General features: G+C 41.8%; 1 protein-coding gene across 1 annotated transcript in view; it reads left to right on the top strand.

The window, feature by feature from the left end:
- LOC138364389 (axoneme-associated protein mst101(2)-like) overlaps window positions 1-26,826 on the top strand; it is a 63,264-nt gene that overhangs the window by 14,005 nt on the left and 22,433 nt on the right. Inside the window, exons 2-3 of the mRNA XM_069324008.1 lie at window positions 740-869; window positions 21,922-26,589. Coding sequence (XP_069180109.1) covers window positions 740-869; window positions 21,922-26,589 — 4,798 coding nt within the window. The remainder of the gene's footprint in view (window positions 1-739; window positions 870-21,921; window positions 26,590-26,826) is intronic.

Raw genomic sequence — 26,826 nt, 5'->3', positions numbered from 1 at the left:
GCTACTACACCACGCTATTACACCACGTAACTACACCACGTCACTACACCATGCTACTACTCCAGGCTACTACACCACGCTATTACACCAGGCTACTACACCATGCCACTTTTCTCCACCACTACACCACGCTACCACACTACGCTACTACACCACGCCACTACACAACGCCACTACACCACACTACTACATAACGCTACTACTCTCGGCTACTACGCTAGGCTACTACACTACACCATTACATCATGCCACTTCACCACACCTCCACGCCACACCACTTCACCATGCTACTATACTATGCTACTACACTACAACACTACACGCCACTACACCACGCCACTACACAACTCCACTACACCACGCCCCTATTCTGTGCTACTACATAACGTCACTACAGCACGCTAATACACTACGCTACTACACCATGCTAGTACACTATGCTACTACACCATGACACTACACGCCACTACACCCCGCCACGACTCCACGCTACTACACTATGCTACTACACCATGCTACTACACTATGCTATCTACGACACCGTGATATCCCTTGCAAGTGTTTGTGCGTTAAAGTACGTATTCTCAGAGCGTCAAAGTAACCCCTCTGGCCACATTGTGAGCAGACACACACACAAACCTTTGGTCCTTATATCTTTCAGAGGTGATGCTAAGACATATCGTGAGTGGAGGCTTTTGAGTTTATGTGGGGTCCGGCTGACAGTCTCACCCCCCCACAGGTGCTCCAGACAGGAGGTGCGGGTGAGAGGTGCGGTACAGGTGGGGGAGAGTGTGTGTGGGATCCGGCTGACTGTCTCAACCCCCTCACTGACTACGATGATTGCCCCAACGGTGCCCGCTGCTGCCTCAGTAAGTATACCCCTATTGTCTCCCTCAGTAAGTATACGCATGTTGTCTCCCTCAGTAGGTATACCCCTGTTGTCATCCTCAGTAAGTATAACAATGTTGTCTACCTTAGTAAGTATACTCCTGTTGTCTGCCTCAGTAAGTATACCCCTGTTGTCTCCCTCAGTAAGTATACTCCTGATGTCTACCTCAGTAAGTATACTCCTGTTGTTTCCCTCAGTAAGTACACCCCTGTTGTCTACCTCAGTAAGTATACTCCTGTTGTATCCCTCAGTAAGTATTCTCCTGTTGTTTGCCTCAATAAGTATACTCCTGTTGTCTGCCTCAGGAAGTATACTCCTGTTGTCTGCCTCAGGAAGTATACTCCTGTTGTCTGCCTCAGGAAGTATACTCCTGTTGTCTGCCTCAGTAAGAATACTCCTGTTGTATCCCTCAGTTAGTATACTCTTGTGGTCTGCCTCAGGAAGTATACTCCTGTTGTCTGCCTCAGTAAGAATACTCCTGTTGTATCCCTCAGTTAGTATACTCTTGTGGTCTGCCTCAGGAAGTATACTCCTGTTGTCTGCCTCAGTAAGAATACTCCTGTTATCTCCTCGATAAGTAACCGCCTTGTAACAAACTAAAGCTTGTTGTAGAAATTATAAATTCCCAGATCATTAGACATTATGAGACCACGTGGTCTCACATAAGTTGTAGTGAGAGTCACAGGGTATTTTTAACCTGATATGCTGGGAAAGGTCATCTCCCCAGAGATTATAAGGATTAACATGTTAGAACTACAAAATGTAATTGTATTAATTCAACAAGTTTTGGATATATCGGTAAAATTCAGTAATAACTAATCTGGTTTAAGGTCTTAGGTTAGGTTAACTTGTGTGTAGAGTAAAAGATCAGGGCCAGTATACCGTCAAAAAGACAGTGACCAGTTACAATAGAGGGAACTAGCTCACCAGGCATAGCCTATGATGTAGCCTGAGTCAAGGTTAAGTGGCTAGGGGGTGACCACAGCCTCCTATATTTATTAATTCATAAAGTATAAATTCAGGTCACTAGTCAATATTGTAATTGGAAATAGCCTCTCCCCAAGATGCTTAATAGAATTACCATCAGACTCAATAAGAATTCAACCATCTGGGTTGGCCAGTAAATTAAGATTAGTTTGTTCAATTAACCTCGCTTGGTAATTAATAACCAGGTGGAGTAATACTTGCCTAGGACAGTCTCTTGGGTTGTAAGAGGGAGTCAGTGTGGGTTGAGCAGCAGCTGGGAGGACAACCATCACCTCCCCAAAGGCCAGAACAACTTCAGCTGGACTTAGATTTTTGGTAAAGTACTGTAGAGTTTGGTATAGTTGATACCCATCTTGCCTCAGTAGGAAAGATTTCAGTTAAGAAGTGTTAAGGAGAGGGAGTGTCCTCTTTTATGTTCATTTTGATAATTTTGTTTTAATAAACGTTGTTTTAAGATTTTTAGTATTTTTTAGTTTTTCCCGAAACTATATATTGATTGTCTATATCGTGGTCTCCACGCGTCGGGTTGCTTGGACTAAGCTGGTATACATGTGGCAAGCAAACCTAATCTTTTTTATTATCTGATATATCCCCCTTGTTTTCAAGTTAATTCCCACACTTAACGTAAATTCATCACCCCCCCCCCCCCCCCACCCCTTTTCCAAGTAATTGGGGATTAAGCCCCAAGGAATTGATGGTTAATTACTTGGTCCAAACCATGATTAATTAATCTTTTAAATCGTTTTTTGGTTTGGTGGTGGCAGCAAATAAAGTTCCTTGAGTTTGCTAGAAAGGCCTAGTGCAACGTCTCGTGTTTGTTGTATCTAGGCGGTCAATCGTCTAAGGTCACGAGACGTGAACTGAGGGCTGGAAGTGTAGGGCTCTGGGGTCATTGAGATCTACGGGCAGGGTAGTGGACAAGAGAGAGACATTACTCTGGTCCCGTTACAATGGTAGCAGCGGTGTTTTCATAAATTTCTCAATAAATTGTTGAAAAGCCCTCGCATCTTGGCCATTAGGTCACCTACAATAGGTTAATTAATTTAATTAAGTGTATGGTTATATGATAGGAGTATAAGGGGGCTGCCTTTATTTGTTGGAAAGGGTACTTATTTCTCGACCCTCTGCAACTAAGGAAAAGGGTGTTGCGTGGTTTCTTCCCAACAGCAATTCTTGTGTTCGAATTGTCCGGGCAGGGAAGTAAATAGAACGCTATTATTTTCCCTGAGGGCGTGTTAGATGACTCAACTGCTAGACTTTACAGTAAAGCCATGAAAGCTACCAGGGTTAGCTGAGGGATGGCCTAGAAAATTTCTCTAGCAACGGAATGACAGTAACGTCAAACAGTAGATTCGTCGGTCGTTCCGCCTTCTAGTCTAACCGTTGACCGCGAAGGCAGGTATTTTCATACTGTCGGAATCTAGATATGTGCGTTACCTAGGCTTGGGACGACAGGGTAGGCCGGGACAGGACGGTTATAGTCTTTAAATCAAGTTTGTTAAGTAGATGTTAGTATCCTCCCCCCCCCCCCACCCCACCCCTAAATTAAGTGCTTCCCTTGGATTTCAGTGTTCCAGTGTTCAAATTTCGTTTCTTAAGTAATACATTAAGTTCCCCTTGTAGTTTCTAAGTTTTCGCCTAATTAAGTTGTATGTTCCTAGGATAGGTATCAAGAGTAAGAGTACTGTCGTGTGGTACAGTAGTTTTTATGGAAGCAGGGTCGTGAAGTTGTAAAGAAATTGTTTTTGAAAATCGTGTGCGAATTTTTTCTCAGTCCACTTCGACGGAAATTCGAGTTAATTGCGATTAATACGAATTGTGTGTGAAATCAATGCTAAATAGTTCAATGTGGTTCTTTAGATTTCTCCAGTTAGGAGAAATATTTTGTTTTCATCAGGAAAGAGTAAAAAATCGTTTTTGTTGATTTAAGCGAGTTTTCCATATTTTGGGTGACGGAAAATTTTCCGAGTCCAGTCGTCTGGAAACTCGGATTTTGGCGAAAATTCGATTTCGTGAGTTAAGTGAACGTCGGAGGTATCAGTGCTAGTCTTTCGACCTCGCCAGTAAAAGAATTATTGTGTTAACGTCAGAGATGCGAAGATTGACTTTTGCCGATTTAAGCGAGTTTTCACGATTGGTGATATAATATTTTAAGAGTCCAGTTTGGGGTGAAAACTTAGATTTTGGCAAAAATTCAAATTAACGTGACAAATGCGTGTCCCAGGTGTCAGTGTTCTTCATTTTTGCGGGCTATTAACGTCGGCCTTGTTTAAAAGTTGTAAATTGAAAATTGGAATTTTCAGCGTTTAAATGATTTTGCGCGAGACAGTTTTTTTTGTGTGTGGGTTGACTCAGCGCCGAGTTCAGAGGTGATTTTTTTTTAATTTATTCAAGCTCCATCTAGTCCAAGCGTATAACCAGTGTTTATAGGATAAACCCAACCAATTAACGTCAATAAATGGATTTAATGTAAAATAAGTTTTTTTAACTTTTAATAATTTGGTATGTTAATCTTTTTTTATATTTTAATAATGTTCAGTAGAGTAAACTCGATATTTTTCATCTCTTTAATTTCGAATGAGGGTCGCATATAACGAGAGAGAAGAATTCCATTCATTTCGTCTGGGATCAGGGTGACGAGAACACCTGTCAGCGCCTGTCATAACAACGAGATGACGAATGGCCGCTCACAGGATAGATACATTTTTTATTACTGGCGAAATTCTTAACAGCCAAGAACGGGCGCATGGAAGTTTTCAAGGGTTAAGTTAACTTTTTTGGTATTGATGGTGAATGTTTGTTATGTACACGCGTCATGCATTGGAGTTCATCTGGAATCGTCGTCAGGTCCCAGGGAGTTGGAAAATGGTGAACATGGATGTTTTCCATGGATGCAAAAGTGACTCCACCCATCCCCCACCCAATCCCTCCCGACATGTCCACCCCACGCAACCCTATATCCCCCCTAGGCCGCCCCATACCTATTCTACCCCCAGGCCGCCCCATACCCACCCCAACCCCAGACAGAACCATGCCAACCCCAGCCAATCACCACCCAAGTTCTTGTCGATGCGTTATTGGGATTGTGGAACATTACATGTCACTCTTAACCCCCACAACCTGGTCTCTCCCAACCCCACCCCCTATAACCCCCAACCCCAAAACCCCCCTGCTTACAACCCTCCTTCTCAATCCCTCCTAGGCTACACCTTCCAACCCTTACCCGGCCTTCCCCCACCCTCTCCCCCCAACCCATTCATCAACCCCTCCTGCTAACCAGCCGACTCCCTCCATTAACCTTACACCTTACCCCCTTCCCTCCTCCTACTTTCCCTCTCTGCCCCAACCCCTTCATCGGTCTGCCTCGGTAAGTATACCCCTGTTGTCTACCTCAGTAAGTATACCCCTAATGTCTGCCTCATTAAGTATACTCCTGTTGTCATCTTCAGTAAGTATACCCCTGTTGTCTACCTCTGTAAGTATACTCCTGTTGTCTGCCTCAGAAAGTATACTCCTGCTGTCTACCTCGATAAGTATACCCCTGTTGTTAATATAAGTTTTCTCCTGTGGCTCTTAATTAATTATGCAGATAACCTCTTGCTGCCCAACATAAACGTATATACCCAATGTTTCACTGGGTATATACAAGAACATTGTCTCCTCCACTATACCTTCCAAATATGCAAAATATATATTCTGAATACTAATACTGCTTGGAATCCCACCACCAACACCAGTAAGTCCCCCACCATCTGAACATACACCACCAACACCAGTAAGTCCCCCACCATCTGAACATACACCACCAACACCAGTAAGTCCCCCACCTTCTGAACATTCAGCTCCACCAACAACACCAGTAAGTCCCCCACCTTCTGAACATTCAGCTCCACCAACAACACCAGTAAGTCCCCCACCATTTGAACATACAGCACCACCACCAACCCTCCCAGCTTCCCGCACACACACATGCATCTATCTGTCAAGGCCCAGCTGCTCAGTTAGAGTGTTCCATTTTCGCCTTTGCGCATGTTTACGTAATGTCAATCACTTAACCATTCCGTGGTGGCATTTTTTCAACTCACTTAAATTTATCAGGCCGGGCTGAATTTTTCCCATTAGCTTAACTCAGTTTAATAATTTACCTTTACGTTAAAGTCTGAAGCATTCATGTTAGTGTACTTGTAGTAGTCTCCTCGCAAACCCGGTATTATGCAGTGGTATGCAGTATGTGCTGTACACAGCCTATGCTGAGCCTCACCTGTGTCTGAAATCAACTCAATTCCTAATTATTTAATTTCTAAAATTCTAGAACAATTTTGAGAGTACATTTGCACAAATCTTGTTCAGAAGGGGCTTTTCTTGGATGTTGAACTGAGGAAACTTTTACTCCGGCACTAAGCAATATTAAATTTTACCCAGATGGTACTAAACAATATTAAATGTTACCCAGATGGTTCCTCCTCGCTTAAATGTCGGGGGTCACGGGTAATTACATGACATCTGTCCCGAGACGGGAAGCCCTTGGCCAGGCCAAGTCATTAGAGATAGAGCTTATGATTCTGTTTCGACAAACAGCACTGTATAAGCCAAATAAAAAAATTAAAGTTTATGATTACATTCTGAAAGGGGCGGAATCAAAAGGGTCAGCAGGATGCGACATGGTTCTGCACAGAGATATGGTGATTAAGGTGTTATTACTGTGAACAGTTCAGGAGAGTGTATCAGTTAATTAGACAATGGCTTAGGGAAGTCTTGTCTTGATAGTTCATGAAATATGCAGTCAGTGCACTTGATCTGTACCCCCATTATTCATTAATTGCCTTACATTGACAATTATGTAAAAACAAATAGGATATTTCAAGATCAATTTAAGCACGTTAAAAAAATACATTGAGAAGAGTCTTGGAGAAACTAGTAAGAGTAATTATAATAAAATGTTCCCATGATTCAGTGCTTACCTCTTGTGAAAATCGTGAAGTTATTGTTTAGTCAGAGTTGATTTGTTTTTTGTATTGAGGCTGGTATTTTCTCCCCTCATTCCATGTATGACTAACCTTCCTGTGAGATGGAAGTATTAGATAAACTTATAGCTAGTTTTTTTTATCTACACTGTGTAATCTTCCATATAGAATAGGGTACCAGCACATTGCTATGTATACCTAAGCTTCTTAATACAAAAATATCAGTAATAAAGATTTTAAATTATAGTTTGTGTTATTACCAATATTATCCTTATTAAATCATGTTAACCATGGATCATTAAGATCTCATGTTGATATGTAATACAGTAGTCATATTTCTTTTGAATCATTCATTAAATTGTGCATTATGTCTCCATTTTTCACTTCTTTGGATATACTGTACTGTATAGTACAAAAAGATAGGATAAAAATAAACCAGTAATATTTCTTTTATTATATTTTTTATTTAAATAACTGCATCAATATTTTACAGCTGACAGGATTTGTTTCTCACAGGTGCATTATTTGTTAAAAAAAATTAGGTTTATTGCTACACACAATGGTGCTACACAGCCTTCCCAGCTTGGTGCCTTCTTTTGATAATTACTTACTGATTGTTACACACGCCAAATTGTGTAACAGGAAGAGGTCTTGGACACAAATTTGTTCCATGCTAAATGTAGAGGAATCAGCTGAGCATTCCTCAAATAAAATAGGCTGCCTCAGCTTATAAGGTAAATAAAATAAGCATTCCTCAAATAAGTAGCTGCCTCACCTCACTGCTTTACTGCTACATAGCCTTCCCGGCATGGTGCCTTCTTTTGCTAATTACTGGTTCCACACCCAAATTGTGTAACAGGAAGAGGTCTTGAACCCCTACTTCCCTCTCTCTTTTTTAATAGTAAATATAGTCATAATTATAGGTTTAAGTATTCAATGAGAAAAGTTTTTGAAGTTTTTACCCTTCTCCTTACCTAATATCATTTGTGCAGGATATTTTTCTTTTATGTCTCACCCAGATATAATTTCAAAATAAAACCAAACAAAATTAATTAAAACTGAGTATATATAGCTAAGGTACACCCTTACTGATTACTAGGCGAACAGGGGCATTTGGCGATAGTAAATGCTCCCATAGGCATGGCTCATTACCTTCTCTCATATTTGATGTTCACCAGTGTTTATTTACTTAATAACTACTGGTATAATATCTTGCTATTATAAAACTAATTTGACTATTATAAAAGACATATTTACTTAAAGTTTCAAGCAGAGAATGCATATATAACTAACACGAAGGACTCCTCTTCACAAGATTCGCCAAGTAATTATCTTTTGTTTATATTAAAATCGATCCCAGTGTTATGTAGTAGAGAAACATTGAGTTATATCCAGTTTAGGTAAAGCTACGAGTGGTCGACAGTACACTTAGATGACGGACCAAACTTACGAAGGTTTTTCTTCTTAGTGTAGCTACCTGAATACCGACGTAGCCGCCACGAAGGCGCAAAGAAGAAAAACATTCGTAGCTAAGAAGAAAAACATTCGTAAGTACCTTCGTGAATCTGGCCCCTGGTCTCCTGCTCCCTACACCTATCTTCATTACATTACATTTGCTTGGGTTAAAGTCTAACGACTATTTGTTCGACCATTCCTGCAGCTTGTCCAGGTCTTCTTGAAGCCCCAAGCTGTGCTCCTCGGTCTTCATCCTTTTCATAATTTTGGCATCGTCAGCAAACATTGAGAGGAATGAGTCTATACCCTCTGGGAGATCATTTATGTATATCAGAAGCAGGATAGGTCCGAGTACAGAGCCCTGTGGGACTACCTCAATACTGACTTGCTAGGTGACTGAGCAAGAGTGTGTACCACAATACTGACTTGCTAGGTGACTGGGAAAGTGTATGTACCACTATACTGACTTGCTAGGTGACTGGGAAAGTGTGTGTACCACTATACTGACTTGCTAGGTGACTGAGCAAGGGTGTGTACCACAATACTGACTTGCTAGGTGACTTTGAATGGGTGTGTATAACTATCCTGAGTTGCTAGTAGGCTGGGCATGGGTGTGTACCATTATACTTACTTACTAGGTGACTGGGAGTAGTAGGGATTACAGTCCAGTAGTAAATGTGTTTTCCAGCTCATTTACTGCTGGACTGTCGGGTTTTCTGATAAATTTTTCAATTTTTCTGTTGGACTGTCGGGTTTCCTTGATAAATTTTCCATTTTCTGCTGAACTGTCGGGGTTCCAGGTAAATTCGTTCATTCTTCCATACACTGTCGGGTTTCGTGATAAATTTCACAAGTTTTCCAAATTGCAGTTAATGGATTCTTATGGGAAAAATTGAAAATCAATTTCAGAGTTCATAGAAGTTTGTTAAGAAATTGTTTTAAAGGAAAATTCAGGGGCAAAGTCTGCTCCCGTCTTTTTGAAAATAATCTCTATGATAAATTTTTGTTTTGTTTTGTTTTTTGAAAAATCACTCATATGGATTTAATTAAGGAGTTCTTATGGGGGAAATTCAAACCAGAAATCACTCATACGTTCTTAAAGAGTTTTTATGGGTGAAATTCAATTTTTTTCAGAGTTCAGTTTTATAAAAATATTTCAGAGTTCATATAATCATAGAAGTTTATTTAAGAGTCTAAGACCGAAATTATTCAAAAAGACCATTTTCATCCTCATTTTCATTAGGGTCCAGTAAAAAGACAGAAATTGAACAGAGACCATATAAAGAACAATTTTCTTCAGAGACCATTTTCAGACAAAAATATATATATATATATATATATATATATATATATATATATATATATATATATATATATATATATATATATATATATATATATATATATATATATATATATATTTTAAAAAAAGTTTGTGAGGGTACCACCTGTGGTGCCAATGTGGGGACCCATAGCCTCGGAGAAGAAAATAAAAAGTATTCAGAGGAGACCTTGTGGTTTCTCACTGAACACTAATATTATCTTCTCCTACCACCCCCATTCTTTTGTATGTACACATATATATTTACTTTATTTGAACTTTGTTACAAAGAAGGAGTTACATATGGGTTACAAAGATGGTTATCATAGGTTGTCGAGTTCCTCCAGCTCCTCAGATCGCGGGCAGGAACCCTGGATGCAGTGCGCATTTCCCCTCTGTATCGCCACACTGAGGCGCTGGAAAAGAAAGCTTGCAGCTCTTGGGTCCCTTGTTGTTTCAATGAGCCTAGAACCCAGTTCCTTCAAAAAACTGGTAGCACTTTTACCCCAGGCGCCGAGTGTCTCAGAAGCAATGGGGACAATATATATATATATATATATATATATATATATATATATATATATATATATATATATATATATATATATATAACTCCTTTTTTGTAACAAAGTTCAAATAAAGTAAATATATATGTGTACATACAAAAGAATGGGGGTGGTAGGAGAAGATAATATTGGTGTTCAGTGAGAGACCACAAGGCCTCCTCTGAATACTTTTTATTTTCTTCTCCGAGGTTATGGGTCCCCACATTGGCACCAGAGGTGGTACCCTCACAAAATTTATATATATATATATATATATATATATATATATATATATATATATATATATATATATATATATATATATATATATTGGTGTATACTGGCAGCAGGTTTTCTTTCAAACATGTTTCATTGAATATGACCGCATATTCTGTATTTATTATTTTCTGGTTTAGGGCTTCTATCCCTCTAACTATTTTCTTAGCATCAGGGCTTAATTGGAATAGGAGTTCTCCAAAACTCATTTTCGTACTTTTAAGGTGAAGAAAAGAAGTGTTTTACTATAGAGTGTATTACACTTATTTGTATAATTTGCACGACGTTTCGAACCTCCATGGTTCATTCTCAAGTGAACAGATCTTACAATACTAGTTGATTTTATACCCGCATTAGGTCAGGTGATAATACAATGAAGGTGAAAAACATGGGGGGATACATAAGGGATAAACATAGGGGCTGCAGAAGGCGTATTGGCCCATACGAGGCATCTCCTATCTAAACACAAAGATTAATCCAGTGTAATTGGCCTGTTATGTTGGACATTGTCTTCTGTATTGGCATCGATATGTTCTTGTCTTGTCCTTACTCTCATGGTGGGTAGAGTAAATAGTTCCGTGATTTGGGTGTTCATGGTAGGTCGCTCTATTCTTATGTGAATTGCCTCAAGAATTTGTAATCTTCTTGAATCTTGGGTTTTGTCTATTATGCAAGTATTCTTGTTCAACATTTCTCTTGTTAGAGTAATGTCATGGGCTTGTCTCATGTGATTCCTAGGGGCACCAGATTGAAGATGGCATGTCAAACGCCTCGTCAGCTTGGTCGACGTCATACCTATGTACTTACATTGAAGGTTACATCCTTCGTGGGGGCAAGTGTACATGTATACAACGCTTGACTGCTGTAGAGGGTTCTCCGTCGGCTTCGGGCTGTTTTTGATAAGGAGTTCGGAAGTCTTCTTGGTTTTGTAGAATATTATCAGGTTTATGTTTTGGTTAGGAGTAGTGCTTTTTACTCCTTTACGGATTATTTCTTTCATTATTCTTTCCTCTTTTATATGTTCACTGTGCATGGTTGATTTGTAATATAATTTTATTGGGGGTGTTGTGGTTTCTGTTCTAGGTTCTGAATTATACCAACGGTCCAAGTGTCTTCTTATAGCAGCGTTTATTTCCGCGTTGCTATATCCGTTGTTCACCAATACCTGAGTTACTCTTTCAAACTCTCTACTCACGTTGCTCCATTCAGAGCAGTGGGTAAGCGCTCGACGAATATAAGCATTGAGAACACTGGCTTTGTATCTTTGGGGGCACTCACTTCTACCGTTCAGTAGAACGGTAGAAGTGAGAACGGTATATATATAATATATATTATATATATATATATATATATATATATATATATATATATATATATATATATATATATATATATATATATATATATATATATATAGGCATTTATTCGTTTCAAAGGTTAATTTCTCAAATGGATGTTTATGCATTTCAAAGGTTATTTGTTAAAGTTAGGATATTTTAGCATTTAAAGGGATATTTGTTAGATATGTTAGTTTATGCACTTTGCATCTTTTTTACTTAAAATTCGTCAAGTTGATCATAAGATGTATTTATTATTTTTTATATAAGTGTTCCCCCTTTAACCTAACCTCTTTTGATCTTAGTGTAGTTATTGGGGTTTATATAATCTGTTCTTATTCTTTGACTTTTAACCTAACCTTTCAGATGTAGTTTATTGTGTTGGACATATTTTGTTGAATATATTATCCTTAACCTTATAGATATAGTTTTTTTCTCCTTTTTGTATATTTTACCCAAACCCTAAATCCCACTTAATCTTCCCTCCTTCTTTTACTTTGTTTTCTCTTCTTCTTTCTCTCTTCGTCCCCCTCTCTCCCTTCTCTTTCTCTTCCTCTCTTCCACCCTCTCCCTCCCCTCTCTCTCCCTCCCTTGTTCCCCTTCCTTTGCTCTCTTCCTTTTTCTTTTTTTCAATCTCAAGTCTTAGTAGATATGACTCTTTAATACTGTACTTATATTATTATTACAAAGATAAAAGAACTTATATAAGAAAACAAAGTAAAAGAAGGAGGGAATTTTAAGTGGGAAGGTTAAGATCAAAAGAGGTTAGTTACAGTTAGTTAGGTAAGTTACATTAAATTAGTAAGGTTAGGTTAGGTTAGGTAAGTTAGGTTAGATTTGGTAAATTAAGTTAGATTAGGTAAGTTAGGTTAGGTTAGTTAAGTTAGGTTAGGTTATGTAAGGTAAGTTAGGTTAGGTAAGTTACATTAAGTTAGGTAAGTTAGGTTAGGTAAGTTGCGTTATGTTAGGTTAGGTTATGTAAGTTATGTTAGGTAAGTTAAGTTAAGTAAGTTATGTTTGGTTAGATAAGTTAGGTTAGGTTAGTTAAGTTAGGTTAGGTTATGTAAGGTAAGTTAGGTTAGGTAAGTTACATTAGGTTAGGTAAGTTAGGTTAGGTAAGTTGCGTTATGTTAGGTTAGGTTATGAAAGTTATGTTAGGTAAGTTAGGTTAGGTAAGTTAGGTTAGGTAAGTTAGGTTTAGTTAAGTAAGTTTGGTTAGGTTAGTTAAGTTAGGTAAGGTAAGTTACGTTAGGTTAGGTAAGTTATGTTAAGTTGGTAAAGTTAGGTTAGGTTAGGTAAGTTGCATTAAGTTAGGTTAGATAAGTTGCATTAAGTTAGGTTAGATGAGTTGTGTTAAGTTAGGTTAGGTTATGTAAGTTAAGTTAGATAAGTTATGTTAGGATAGGTTAGGTTAGGTAAGTTAGGATAAGATAGGTAAGTTAGGTTATTTTAAGTTCGATAAGTTAGGTTAGGTAAGTTGCATTAAGTTAAGTTAGGTAAGTTTCATTTAGTTAGGTTAAGTTAGGTTAGGTAAGTTAGGTTTGGTTAGGTAAGTTAAGTTAGGTTAGGTTATGTAAGTTAAGTTAGGTTAGGTAAGTTCTGTTAAGTTAGGTTAGGTTAGGTTAGGTTAGTTAAGTTCTGTTAAGTTAGGTTAGGTTAGGTTAGGTAAGTTGCTTTAAGTAAGGAAAGGTTAGGTTAAGTTAGGTTGTGTAAGTTCAGTTAGATTAGGTAAGTTACATTAGATTAGGTTAGTTAGGTTAAGTTAGGTTATGTAAGTTAAGTTAGGTTAGGTAAGTTACGTTAGTTTAGGTTAGGTTAGTTAGGTTAGGTTTGGTTAGATAGGATGATGCATTGTTGTTCAGAGAACAGTTTTAGGATAAAGCGATTAAGAAAATATATTTTAACAGAAGTGCAAGTTTGATATGAAAAGCTGAACTAGTTACATTTGGAAGTGTTATGTAAAGTCTGAAGATGTCTTAGAGAACATCTTTGATGAACGAAGGAGAGTTAGAGAACATCTTTGATGAACGAAGGAGAGTTAGAGAACAGCTTTGAAGAATGAAGGTGAGTTAGAGAATAACTTTTATGCACGAAGAGATTTAGAGAATAACTTTGATGAACGAAGATGTCTTAGAAAGCTTCTCTGATGAACGAAGGTGACTTAGAGAATAACCTTGATGACTGAGATTAACCTTAGATGGCTCTGAGAATAACTTTTGATGACTCTTGAGAATAACTTTTGAGGACATGAGTTGTATTTTGACGTCTTTAAGTGCGTTATTGATGTCTTTGATTATGTCTTTGGGTGTGACCTTGATGTCTCGATGAGTTTTTTTTTTTATCTTTGATTGTGTCATTGATGTTTCGAAGAGTTTTTTTTGATGTCTCGAAGAGTGTCTTTGACTATTTATCTTTCTGCATGAAGTATAATATTTGTTACGAAAGTGCTGAAAGAAGTTTTATATGACTATATTTCTTACTCCATGAAGTATACTGTTAGTTATGAACAGTGTTGGTAAGATGTTGAACGTGACTGTTTTTAGTTGACTGGTGAATATTTTAGTTAAGAAAAGACAAGGAAAGATGATGAACGTGGCTATTTTAAGTTGATTGGCGGACATTTTAGTTACAAAACGACAAGAAAAGATGATGAACATGGCTATTTTCTGTTGATTGGCGAATAAGTTTAGTTAAGAAATGATGAAAGTGACTATTTTTTAGCACATTGGCGAATGATTTTAGTTAAGGAACGTTAAGAAAAGAATGTTTTCGTACATTTGATTTTAAAGAACATGTAAGAGAATGCGGCGAACACATTGAACATGCGGGGAATATGAACTTGCAGAGAACATGAAAACATGACAAAGAACAGAGAATATGAAGAACTTGTGAAGAATATGCTAAGTACATGGTGAATATGAAAAAGAACATGGAGAATGTGACAAAGAAAACATGGAAGAGAATGCGAAGAACACCATGAACTTGTGGGGAACATGAACTTGCAGAGAACATGAATATTGAGTATAAAAGTTGTACAGAGAACATGTGATGATCATGAAAACATGACAAAGAACACAGAAAACATGGAGAATATGACGAAAAACAGAAAAAATGGAGAAATAGGTGAAAAAATATGAGTTGAATGTGCAGAGAAAATGAAGAATGTGATAAGGAGCACAGAAAACATGAGAGAGAATGCGAAGAACACAGTGAATATGGAGAGAATATACAACTACAGTACGATTATTGAAGGTTTGAATAAGGGGGGGAATGGGCGACATGAAGGGAGATGTAAGGGATGAGAAGGTAAGGGGGAAATGTAAAGGGTGTGGGGAGAAAAGGGCGAAAGGGAGTTGGGGAAGGTAAGGGAGGCAGAAGGTACAGGGCGGGGGAGAGGTAAGGGATGGGAAGGTAGGGGGAGGGAAAAGTTAATGTGTGATTTGATCGTGTAATTATTACATAGCTAGTACACGTAGGGTAATGAAGGTAAGGTGTGATATGACCGGGTGAATATTAGCTAGTTAGTGAGTATTTACATAGGTGAGTAAAAAAGGGTATTAAAGGACAGGATGTTTAATTTTGATATAGGTAATAGATTGGAGAGCATCTTGATCTGAATCAATTTTGATGAACATTGAACTAAAGTGGAGGACAAGAGTTGGAGTTCGGTAATTTACTTTTGATTTATTTTACAGGGGTCTGAAATGTAGTTGGGTTTTAAATGTCAGGGGATTTGGGCTGATAATAAAGAACTTGTACAAAATAACTAAGGTAGGGGACAAGAACTAGAATTCGGTAACACTATTTTTCTTTACTTACTCAGTTAAAAATATGTCTGCTTTAAATTTAAGGGGGATTGGGCTGTTAGTACTGAATCTACGACAGGGGACTAAGGCGAGGACATGAGCTAGAGTTCGGAAGTTGTATGGATTTATTGTACTACGCCTGAAGTATGACTTTTAAATTTCAGAGGGATTGGTTTCATATTAAAGAAGATACGAGAGGAAACTAAGGTGGGAGACAGGAGCTGGAGGTCAATAAATGTTTGGATCTTATTTACTAGGTCTGAAATACAGGTGTGTTAAATTTCAGGGGGGCTTGGACTGTTAGTATAGAATCTACGACAGGGGACTATAGCGGGGACATGAGCTAGAGTTCGGTAATTTGCATTTGATTTATTTAATTGGGGTCTGAAATGTAGTTGGGTTTTTAAATCTCAGGGGATTTGGACTGTTAGTAGTGAATTTACATGAGCGAACTAAGGCAAAGAGACAAAAGCCGAAACTCGGTAACTGTCTTGGCCTTATTTACTACATCTGAAATAGCTATTTTTAAATCTCAAGGGATTTGGTTAGCTACTAAGAAGATACGAGAGGGAACTAAGGTGGGGGAGCTCGATAATTGAATTTCTTTACTTACAATGTTTGAAGTATGATTGCTGAAAATTTTAGGGAAATTGTTCAAGTATTAACGAAGATATAGGCGGGGACAGGAGCTGGAGCTCAGTAACTAAATTATTGTATTTTACTATATCAGAAATAGCTGTGTTTTAAATCTTGAAGAAATTGATTAGATACTAAAGAAGTTGTAATAATAAACTAAGGTGGGGAACAAGAGCTGGAGCATGGTAACTAAATTATTAAATTTTATTATGTCTGAAATATGACTATTTTAAATTTCAGGGAAATTGATCAGGTTTTAACGAAGATACAAGAGGACGTAAAGCCGGGGGGGAACAGGAGCTGGAACTTGAAATATGATGGTTTAAAATTAGGCTAATAGTAGCAAAAATACAGTCATTGACTAATTTCGGTCTTTAACCGGACTCTGAATAATTTTGGGGTCTCAAATGGAACTCTGACTAATTTTATGTCTTACAGCTGGTCTCTGTTCAATTTCGATCTTTTACTGGACTCTGATTAATTTCGGTCTTTTGCTGGACTCTGATGAATTTTGGTCTCAAAGTGAACTCCAAACGAATTTTGGTGTCAAAGTGGACTTTGATGAATTTTGGTCTCAAAGTGGACTCTGAATATTTTCGGCCCTAAACTGGTCTCTGCTTATTTTTGGTCTGAAAACGGTCTCTGTTCAATTTCGGTCTTTTTACTGGATTCCAATGAAAATGGGTTTGAAAATGGTCTTTTTGAATAATTTCGGTCTTACACTCTTAAATAAACTTCTATGATTATATGAACTCTGAAATATTTTAATAAAACTGAAGTCTGAAAAAAATGGAATTTCACCCATAAGAACTCTTTAACTCCAAATGAGTGATTTCCCCCCAAAAAAAAAAAATTGACTGTAGAGATTATTTTCAAAAAGTCAGGAGTGGATTTTGCCCCTGAATTTTCCTTTATAACAAATTCCTAACAATTCCTAACAAACTTCTCTGAGCTAAGTACTTCAAGGTCAGGGGTACACCCCACAACGATCAAGCGTTCACCAAGCCAACCCTCCTGAAGCTATTCAAGGATGCAGCTGAAGTAACACCTGACGACATCGAACAAGAAGGCACCAACTTCGTTTTTCGTTTCTCTAACGAGCAAGACTTCGACAAACTGATCAGTCTAGAATTTCGAATTTGTACACAGAACCTCCAGCTCCGCTTCCCTTGCCAGTTGCTTCGTGCCTGGTCTGTCATTGTCAGTGAGCTCAGCCGTTGAATCCTGGAGCGGGTAATTGAAGCACCTTACAGTGGGGAACTTGCGGACACCATCGAGAAAGAAAACCCAGGCGTGACTGTACTTAACACAGTGTTGTGAAATCCCCGCAGCTTGAAGGTCACCTTCGGCACCGCGAACCAGACTCCCCAAGTTATCACAGATGCATTCTTCTGCTATAGAGCCCACGTCCCGTCATTCCGAGTGAAGAAGGAAAGAATCTACAATATCACTCAATGCTTCCGGTGCTACAACTACTCTCACCAAACTAACAAGTGCCAACAGACCATCCAGAAATGCAGTATTTGCGCAAAAGACCATCACTATTCGATCTGCACTTCGATAGAACCACACTCCCTGCTCTGCAACGGCAAACATGTCGCAATCTCCCATCAGTGTCCACGCAGACAAGAAGTTATCAAAAACCTTGAGACCCAGGAAAAATCTAAATCTTCCTCTACCTCTGCAGCCGGCACCAGCTCCAGCACTTCAGCTACCACCTCAACCTCTATCTTCAACATCCAAGCAGCCACTTTCCCGAAGCTTCAGGGAGGAGGAACTATCACCACCACACACCAGCAACATCCTGTTACTGCCTCTACTAGCCAATGGGGACCCAGATCCCAGCCACCCGGCCACTCATCGACCCAACCATCGCCGCCTCCACCCCATCCCGGTCAATCACTGCATAGCAGAGTAAAAGCTTTGACATTGACGGCCAGAATGACTGCTGGCACTAACCTCGAAAATTTGTGAGACTTCTGAAACTCCTTTACAAAGCGAAAGGTCTCCCTACCTTCAATGTTCCTGAAGAAGTCTACAACGCTCCAGGTTCAACTTCAGCAACTGACCCTGTAGAGAATGCCGACTCTTCACCCGATGACTATTCTGCCACTTCAATGCAGACTTCAGATCTTGTTCTAGTACCTTCAGCTCACAAGACTCTGCCTCCTGAGACCCCCACTTCTGCTACAGTTCCAGTTGCTAACCGTCACATCACTGTGAACGCAGCCACGCTTTCAGACTTACTGTCAGCTCCTGGTCCACACGTTTCTCCAGCTGTTACTGACCCTTCACCCGTCCCAGTGGTGAATTCAGCTGCAATGAACCCTTGGTCTGACCCTGTAGAGGGTCTATACTATGAAAACTCTTCTGCTGCAGTACCCACTGCTGCTACTCTACCTTCAAGAACTCAACCTTCAAGAACTCAACCTTCAAAATCTCAACCTTCAAGAACTCTACCTCTGCGATCTACCACCTCTGCTCTTCACTCATCCGATGAATCGGATGAGGACGTGTCTGTTGGAAAACCATCTCCTCCATTACGGAAATGTCACTACTCAGCTGCCGATTTCCTTCACGACATTGCACCAACAACCCCCAACGATAGCACCACAATGCCAGCACGAAGTCAGACCACCAAGATCAAGACAGACAAGTCCAAGAAGAAGACCAAAGATCAGAGTTTGCTGAAATCGTCAACAAAAAAGACCACTAACGAAATGATTTAACATCATCATCTGAAATCAACCCTCAACTGCCAGCTGCTTGCGATCCCAGTCCCTGTGTGCACTGCAAATGATGCCCCACTCAATCCTACTTCACTCTACTCAAGTTCAAATCCGCGGTGGATGGGCCACCGATCTTTAATCTCCCCTCTTCACCTCGTCTCCAGTTCCTCGCTCAAGATTTCTCCATCCTCGCCCTGTTCTTCCAACCCCTGCTTGTCAGCTCTTTGGACATTTTCGCTTCGCTTCTGTGAACTCTGAAATTATTTTTAATTTTCCCCATCAAAATATGTTAACTCCAAATTGGAAAACTGAGATTTATCAGGAAACCCGACAGTCCAGCATCCAGCAGTAAATGGGCTGGAAAAAATCTCATTTACTGCTGGACTGTAATCCCTACTACTACTGGACATGGGTGTGTAACACAATACTGACTTGCTATAGGGCTCGGCATAGGTGTACCACAATACTGGCTTTCTAGGGGGATGGGCATCGGTGTGTACCACAATACTGACTTGCTAGGGGGATGGGCATGAGCGTGTATCACTATACTGACTTGTTAGGGGGCTGGGCATGGGTGTGTACCACAATACTGACTTGCTAGGGGGCTGGGCATGGGTGTGTACCACAATACTGACTTGCTAGGGGGCTGGGCATGGGTGTGTACCACAATAGTGACTTGCTAGGGGGGCTGGGCATGGGTGTGTACCACAATACTGACTTGCCAGGGGGCTGGGCATGGGTGTGTACCACAATACTGACTTGCTAGGGGGCTGGGCATGCGGGTGTATTAATGCAGTATTTGCGCAAAAGACCATCACTATTCGATCTGCACTTCGAAAGAACCACACTCCCTGCTCTGCAACGGCAAACATGTCGCAATCTCCCATCAGTGTCCACGCAGACAAGAAGTTATCAAAAACCTTGAGACCCAGGAGAAATCCAAATCTTCCTCTACCTCTGCAGCCGGCACCAGCTCCAGCTCTTCAGCTACCACCTCAACCTCTATCTTCAACATCCAAGCAGCCACTTTCTCGAAGCTTCAGGGAGGAGGAACTATCACCACCACACACCAGCAACATCCTGTTACTGCCTCTACTAGCCAATGGGGACCCAGATCCCAGCCACCCGGCCACTCATCGACCCAACCATCGCCGCCTCCACCCCATCCCGGTCAATCACTGCATAGCAGAGTAAAAGCTTTGACATTGACGGCCAGAATGACTGCTGGCACTAACCTCGAAAATTTGTGAGACTTCTGAAACTCCTTTACAAAGCGAACGGTCTCCCTACCTTCAATGTTCCTGAAGAAGTCTACAACGCTCCAGGTTCAACTTAAGCAACTGACCCTGTAGAGAATGCCGACTCTTCACCCGATGACGATTCTGCCACTTCAATGCAGACTTCAGATCTTGTTCTAGTACCTTCAGCTCACAAGACTCTGCCTCCTGAGACCCCCCACTTCTGCTACAGTTCCAGTTGCTAACCGTCACATCACTGTGAACGTAGCCACGCTTTCAGACTTACTGTCAGCACTTGGTCCACACGTTTCTCCAGCTGTTGCTGACCCTTCACCCGTCCCAGTGGTGAATTCAGCTGCAATGAACCCTTGGTCTGACCCTGTAGAGGGTCTATACTATGAAAACTCTTCTGCTGCAACTTTACCTTCAAGAACTCAACCTTCAAGAACTCAACCTTCAAAATCTCAACCTTCAAGAACTCTACCTCTGCGATCTACCACCTCTGCTCTTCACTCATCCGATGAATCGGATGAGGACGTGTCTGTTGGAACACCATCTCCTCCATTACGGAAATGTCACTACTCAGCTGCCGATTTCCTTCACGACATTGCACCAACAACCCCCAACGATAGCACCACAATGCCAGCACGAAGTCAGACCACCAAGATCAAGACAGACAAGTCCAAGAAGAAGACCAAAGATCAGAGTTTGCTGAAATCGTCAACAAAAAAGACCACTAACGAAATGATTTAACATCATCATCTGAAATCAACCCTCAACTACCAGCTGCTTGCGATCCCAGTCCCTGTGTGCACTGCAAATGATGCCCCACTCAATCCTACTTCACTCTACTCAAGTTCAAATCCGCGGTGGTTGGGCCACCGATCTTTCATCTCCCCCTCTTCACCTCGTCTCCAGTTCCTCGCTCAAGATTTCTGCATCCTCGCCCTGTTCTTCCAACCCCTGCTTGTCAGCTCTTTGGACATTTTCGCTTCGCTTCTCTGAACTCTGAAATTATTTTCAATTTTCCCCATCAAAATATGTTAACTCCAAATTGGAAAACTGAGATTTATCAGGAAACCCGACAGTCCAGCATCCAGCAGTAAATGGGCTGGAAAAAATCTCATATACTGCTGGACTGTAATCCCTACTACTACTGGACATGGGTGTGTAACACAATACTGACTTGCTATAGGGCTCGGCATAGGTGTACCACAATACTGGCTTTCTAAGGGGATGGGCATCGGTGTGTACCACAATACTGACTTGCTAGGGGGATGGGCATGAGCGTGTATCACTATACTGACTTGTTAGGGGGCTGGGCATGGGTGTGTACCACAATACTGACTTGCTAGGGGGCTGGGCATGGGTGTGTACCACAAATCTGACTTGCTAGGGGGCTGGGCATGGGTGTGTACCACAATACTGACTTGCTAGGGGGGCTGGGCATGGGTGTGTACCACAATACTGACTTGCTAGGGGGGCTGGGCATGGGTGTGTACCACAATACTGACTTGCTAGGGGGCTGGGCATGGGTGTGTATCACAATACTGACTTGCTAGGGGGCTGGGCATGCGGGTGTTCCATAAAATAATACAAATAATAAAGAAGACGATAACGATCATACTTAATCTAAAATAGTTATTACAAAAATCATTACTTTCACTTATGACAAAATTTATACTTGGTTCATTGCTGTATAAAATGTAAACTACACACTTCCCTGTTTATACCGCAGGTGTGTGGTCGCCTGAGCCCCCAAGAACAGATCTGGAATCGCTTGAGCCTCCAACGACAGATCTGGAGTCACTTGAGTCTCCAAGAACAGCAAGGATAACGAGAGAGAGAAAGAATGGACCCGCTGGCGACGATGGCAGCCAGAAAATATTAAAGAATAAAAGTAGAGATAAGAAGAGAAACAAGAGAGAAGAAAAGGCCTCAATAAGGAGTAAAAAGAGAAATGAGAACAAGAGCGGGAAAGAGATAAGAGACGAACACAACAACAAGCGTCGTGATGGAGGTGACAAGAACGAAGAGAACAAGTCAGAGATGACAACAAATGAAAACAAGACAAAAACAAAACCACTAAGAGGAAGAGGCGAAAAGACGCCTACAACAAAAATCGGAAAGAATGACCTTAATAAAGACAGCGACAAGAACAATGAACAAACTGGGCCTAGCAGCAAGAGAACACGGAAATCAGAAGGAAAAGAGACGAATTCAAACGAGAAAGACAACCGAAAAGGTGAAATAAAAAGGGAAAGAATAAAAGGAATAGACAACAACACAAGAAACAAGACAATAACAACCAATAACAAAAACAAAATAAAGGAGATAGATAAAGTGCAAAGAATTTGGAAAAAGGACAAAGAAATTGGCAAACTCGAACGAGAGAAAAAGATAAAAAATTACATGAAGAACAAGAGAGGCGGAGGAGAAAATAAAAACCAGAGAGAAAAGAACAACAATAAACACATGAAGAACAAAAATATAGCTGAACCGAGTAGGAGAAAAGTAAAGGAAATTAAGAAAAAGAACCAAAAACCAGAGAGAAAAATAAGTTCATCCTCGAGGAAGAAAACGAAAACAAACTCGAGGGAGAGCAAGATAAATGAGAAGAAAAAAATACTTAACGGAAATAAAATAAATAAGGATAATACAAAAAATACAGTGAATAAAAGGAAAAAGATGAGTAATACAAAAAAGAGTAGGAGTAAGAAGGGCAGAGGCCACAAGACTGGAGCCTCCAGGAAGAGTAAGAAGGACAGAGACCACAAGACTGGAGCCTCCAGGAAGAGTAAAAAGGACAGAGACCACAAGACTGGAGCCTCCAGGAAGAGTAAAAAGGACAGAGACCACAAGACTGGAACCTCCAGGAAGAGTAAGAAGGACAGAGACCACAAGACTGGAGCCTCCAAGAAGAGTACGAAGGACAGAGACCACAAGACTGGAGCCTCCAGGAAGAGTAAAAAGGACAGAGACCACAAGACTGGAGCCTCCAGGAAGAGTAAGAAGGACAGAGGCCACAAGACTGGAACCTCCAGGAAGAGTAAGAAGGACAGAGACCAAAAGACTGGAGCCTCCAGGAAGAGTACGAAGGGCAGAGGCCACAAGACTGGAGCCTCCAGGAAGAGTACGAAGGACAGAGACCACAAGACTGGAGCCTCCAGGAAGACTAAGAAGGAGAGAGACCACAACACTGGAGCCTCCAGGGAGAGTAAGAAGGACAGAGACCACAAGACTGGAGCCTCCAAACAGAGTAAGAAGAGCAGAGGCCACAAGACTGAAGCCTCCGGGAAGAGTAAGAAGGAGAGAGGCCACAAGACTGGAGCCTCCAGGAAGAGTAAGAAGAGCAGAGGCCATAAGACCGGAGCCTCCAGGAAAACTAAGAAGGAGAGAGACCACAAGACTGGAGCCTCCAGGGAGAGTAAGAAGGACAGAGGCCACAAGACTGGAGCCATCAGGAAGAGTACGAAAAGCAGAGGCCACAAGACTGGAGCCTCCAGGAAGAGTAAGAAGGACAGAGACCACAAGACTGGAGCCTCCAGAGAGAGTAAGAAGGACAGAGACCACAAGACTGGAGCCTCCAGGGAGAGTAAGAAGGACAGAGACCACAAGACTGGAGCCTCCAGGGAGAGTAAGAAGGACAGAGACCACAAGACTGGAGCCTCCATAAAGACTAAGAAGAACAGAGACCGCAAGACTGGAGCCTCCAGAGAGAGTAAGAAGGACAGAGACTACAAGACTGGAGCCTCCAGGAAGAGTGAGAAGAGCAAAGGCAAAAAGACTGGAGCCTCTAAGAAGAGTAAGAAGAGCAAAGGCAACAAGACTGCAGCCTCTAAGAAGAGTAAGAAGAGCAAAGGCAACAAGACTGGAGCCTCCAAGAAGAGTAAGAAGAGCAAAGGCAACAAGAATGGAGCCTCCAGGAAGAGTAAGAAGGACAGAGGCAACAAGACTGGAGCCTCCAGGGAGAGTAAGAAGGAAAGAGACCACAAGACTGGAGCCTCCAGAGAGAGTAAGAAGAGCAAAGACCACAAGACTGGAGCCTCCAGGAAGAATAAGAAGAGCAGAGGCCACACGACTGGAGCCTCCAGGAAGAGTAAGAAGGACAGAGGCAACAAGACTGGAGCCTCCAGGAAGAGTAAGAAGGACAGAAGCCACAAGACTGGAGCCTCCGGGAAAAGTAAGAAGGACAGAAGCCACAAGACTGGAGCCTCCAGAGAGAGTAAGAAGAGCAAAGGCAACAAGACTGGAGCCTCCAGGAGGAGTAAGAAGGACAGAGGCCACAAGACTGGAGCCTCCGGGAGGAGTAAGGACAGAGGCCACAAGACTGGAGCCTCCAGGGAGAGTAAGAAGGACAGAAGCCACAAGACTGGAGCCTCCAGGAAGAATAAGAAGAGCAGAGGCCACACGACTGGAGCCTCCAGGAAGAGTACGAAGGACAGAGGCAACAAGACTGGAGCCTCCAGGAAGAGTAAGAAGGACAGAAGCCACAAGACTGGAGCCTCCGGGAAAAGTAAGAAGGACAGAAGCCACAAGACTGGAACCTCCAGGAAAAGTTTGAAAGGCATAGGCCACATGACTGGAGCCTCCAGGGAGAGTAAGAAGGACAGAGACCACAAGACTGGAACCTCCAGAAAGACTAAGAAGGACAGAGACCACAAGACTGGAGCCTCCAGGGAGAGTAAGAAGAACAGAGACCACAAGACTGGATCCTCCAGGAAGAGTAAGAAGGGCAGAGACCACAAGACTGGAGCCTCCAGGAAAAGTAAGAAGGACAGAAGCCACAAGACTGGAGCCTCCAGGAAGAATAAGAAGAGCAGAGGCCACACGACTGGAGCCTCCAGGAAGAGTAAGAAGGACAGAGGCAACAAGACTGGAGCCTCCAGGAAGAGTAAGAAGGAGAGAGACCACAAGACTGAAGCCTCCAAAAAGAGTAAGAAGGACAGAGACCACAAGACTGGAGCCTCCAGTAAGAGAAAGAACGAAAGAGGCAACACGACTGGAGCCTCCTTGAAGAGTGACAAGAACAGAGGCCACAAGACTGGAGCCTCCAGGAAGAGTAAGAAGAGCAAAGGCAACAAGACTGGAGCCTCTAAGAAGAGTAAGAAGAGCAAAGGCCACAAGACTGGAGCCTCTAAGAAGAGTAAGAAGAGCAAAGGCCAAAAGACTGGAGCCTCCAGGAAGAGTAAGAAGGTCTTAGACCACAAGACTGGAGCCTTCGGGAAGAGTAACAAGGACAGAGATCACAAGACTGGAGCCTCCAGGAAGAGTAAGAAGGAAAGAGACCAGAAGACTGGAGCCTCCAGGGAGAGTAAGAAGGAAAGAGACCACAAGACTGGAGCCTCCAGGGAGAGTAAGAAGGAAAGAGGCCACAGGACTGGAGCCTCCAAGGAGAATAAGAAAGACAGAGGCCACGAGACTGGAGCCTCCAGGAAGAGTAAGAAGAGCAAAAGCCACAAGACTGGAGCCTCTAAGAAGAGTAAGAAGAGCAAAAACCACAAGACTGGAGCCTCTAAGAAGAGTAAGAAGGACAGAGGTCACAAGACTGGAGCCTCCGGAAAAAGTAAGAAGAGCAAAGGCCACAAGACTGGAACCTCCAGGAAGAGTAAGAAGGACAGAGATCACAAGACTGGAGCCTCCAGGACGAGTAAGAAGGACAGAGACCACAAGACTGGAGCCTCCAGTAACAGTAAGACGGACAGAGGCCACAGAAGTGGAGCCTCCAAGACGAGTAAGAAGGACAGAGACCAAAAGACTGGAGCCTCCAAGAAGAGTAAGAAGGACAGAGACCACAAGATTGGAGCCTCCAGGAAAAGTAAGAAGGACAGAGGCCACAAGACTGAAGCCTCCATGAAGAGTAAGAAGGACAAGGGCCACAGGACTGGAGCCGCCAGGAAGAGTAAGAAGGACAGAGGTCACAAGACCGGAGCCTCCAGAAAGAGTAAGAAGGACAGAGGCCACAAGACTGGAGCCTCCAGGAAGAGTAAGAAGGACAAGGGCCACAAGACTGGAGCCTCCAGGAAGAGTAAGAAGGACAGAGGCCACAAGACTGAAGCCTCCAGGAAGAGTAAGAAGGACAAGGGCCACAGGACTGGAGCCGCCAGGAAGAGTAAGAAGGACAGAGGTCACAAGACCGGAGCCTCCAGAAAGAGTAAGAAGGACAGAGGCCACAAGACTGGAGCCTCCAGGAAGAGTAAGAAGGACAAGGGCCACAAGACTGGAGCCTCCAGGAAGAGTAAGAAGGACAGAGGCCACAAGACTGGAGCCTCCAGGAAGAGTAAGAAGGACAAGGGCCACAGGACTGGAGCCTCCAGGAAGAGTAAGAAGGACAGAGGTCACAAGACCGGAGCCTCCAGGAAGAGTAAGAAGGACAGAGGCCACAAGACTGGAGCCTCCAGGAAGAGTAAGAAGGACAGAGGTCACAAGACTGGAGCCTCAAGGAAGAGTAAGAAGGACAGAGGCCACAAGACTGGAGCCTCCAGGAAGAGTAAGAAGGACAGAGGCCACAAGACTGGAGCCTTCAGGAAGAGTAAGAAGGGCAGAGGCCACAAGACTGGAGCCTCCAGGAAGAGTAAGAAGGACAAGGGCCACAAGACTGGAGCCTCCAGGAAGAGTAAGAAGAGCAGAGGCCACAAAACTG

The sequence above is a fragment of the Procambarus clarkii genome, chromosome 13 (genome assembly GCF_040958095.1).
Source record: "Procambarus clarkii isolate CNS0578487 chromosome 13, FALCON_Pclarkii_2.0, whole genome shotgun sequence".
In the NCBI taxonomy this organism is placed as follows: Eukaryota; Metazoa; Arthropoda; class Malacostraca; order Decapoda; family Cambaridae; genus Procambarus; species Procambarus clarkii.
This window is presented reverse-complemented; position numbering and strand designations above follow the sequence as displayed.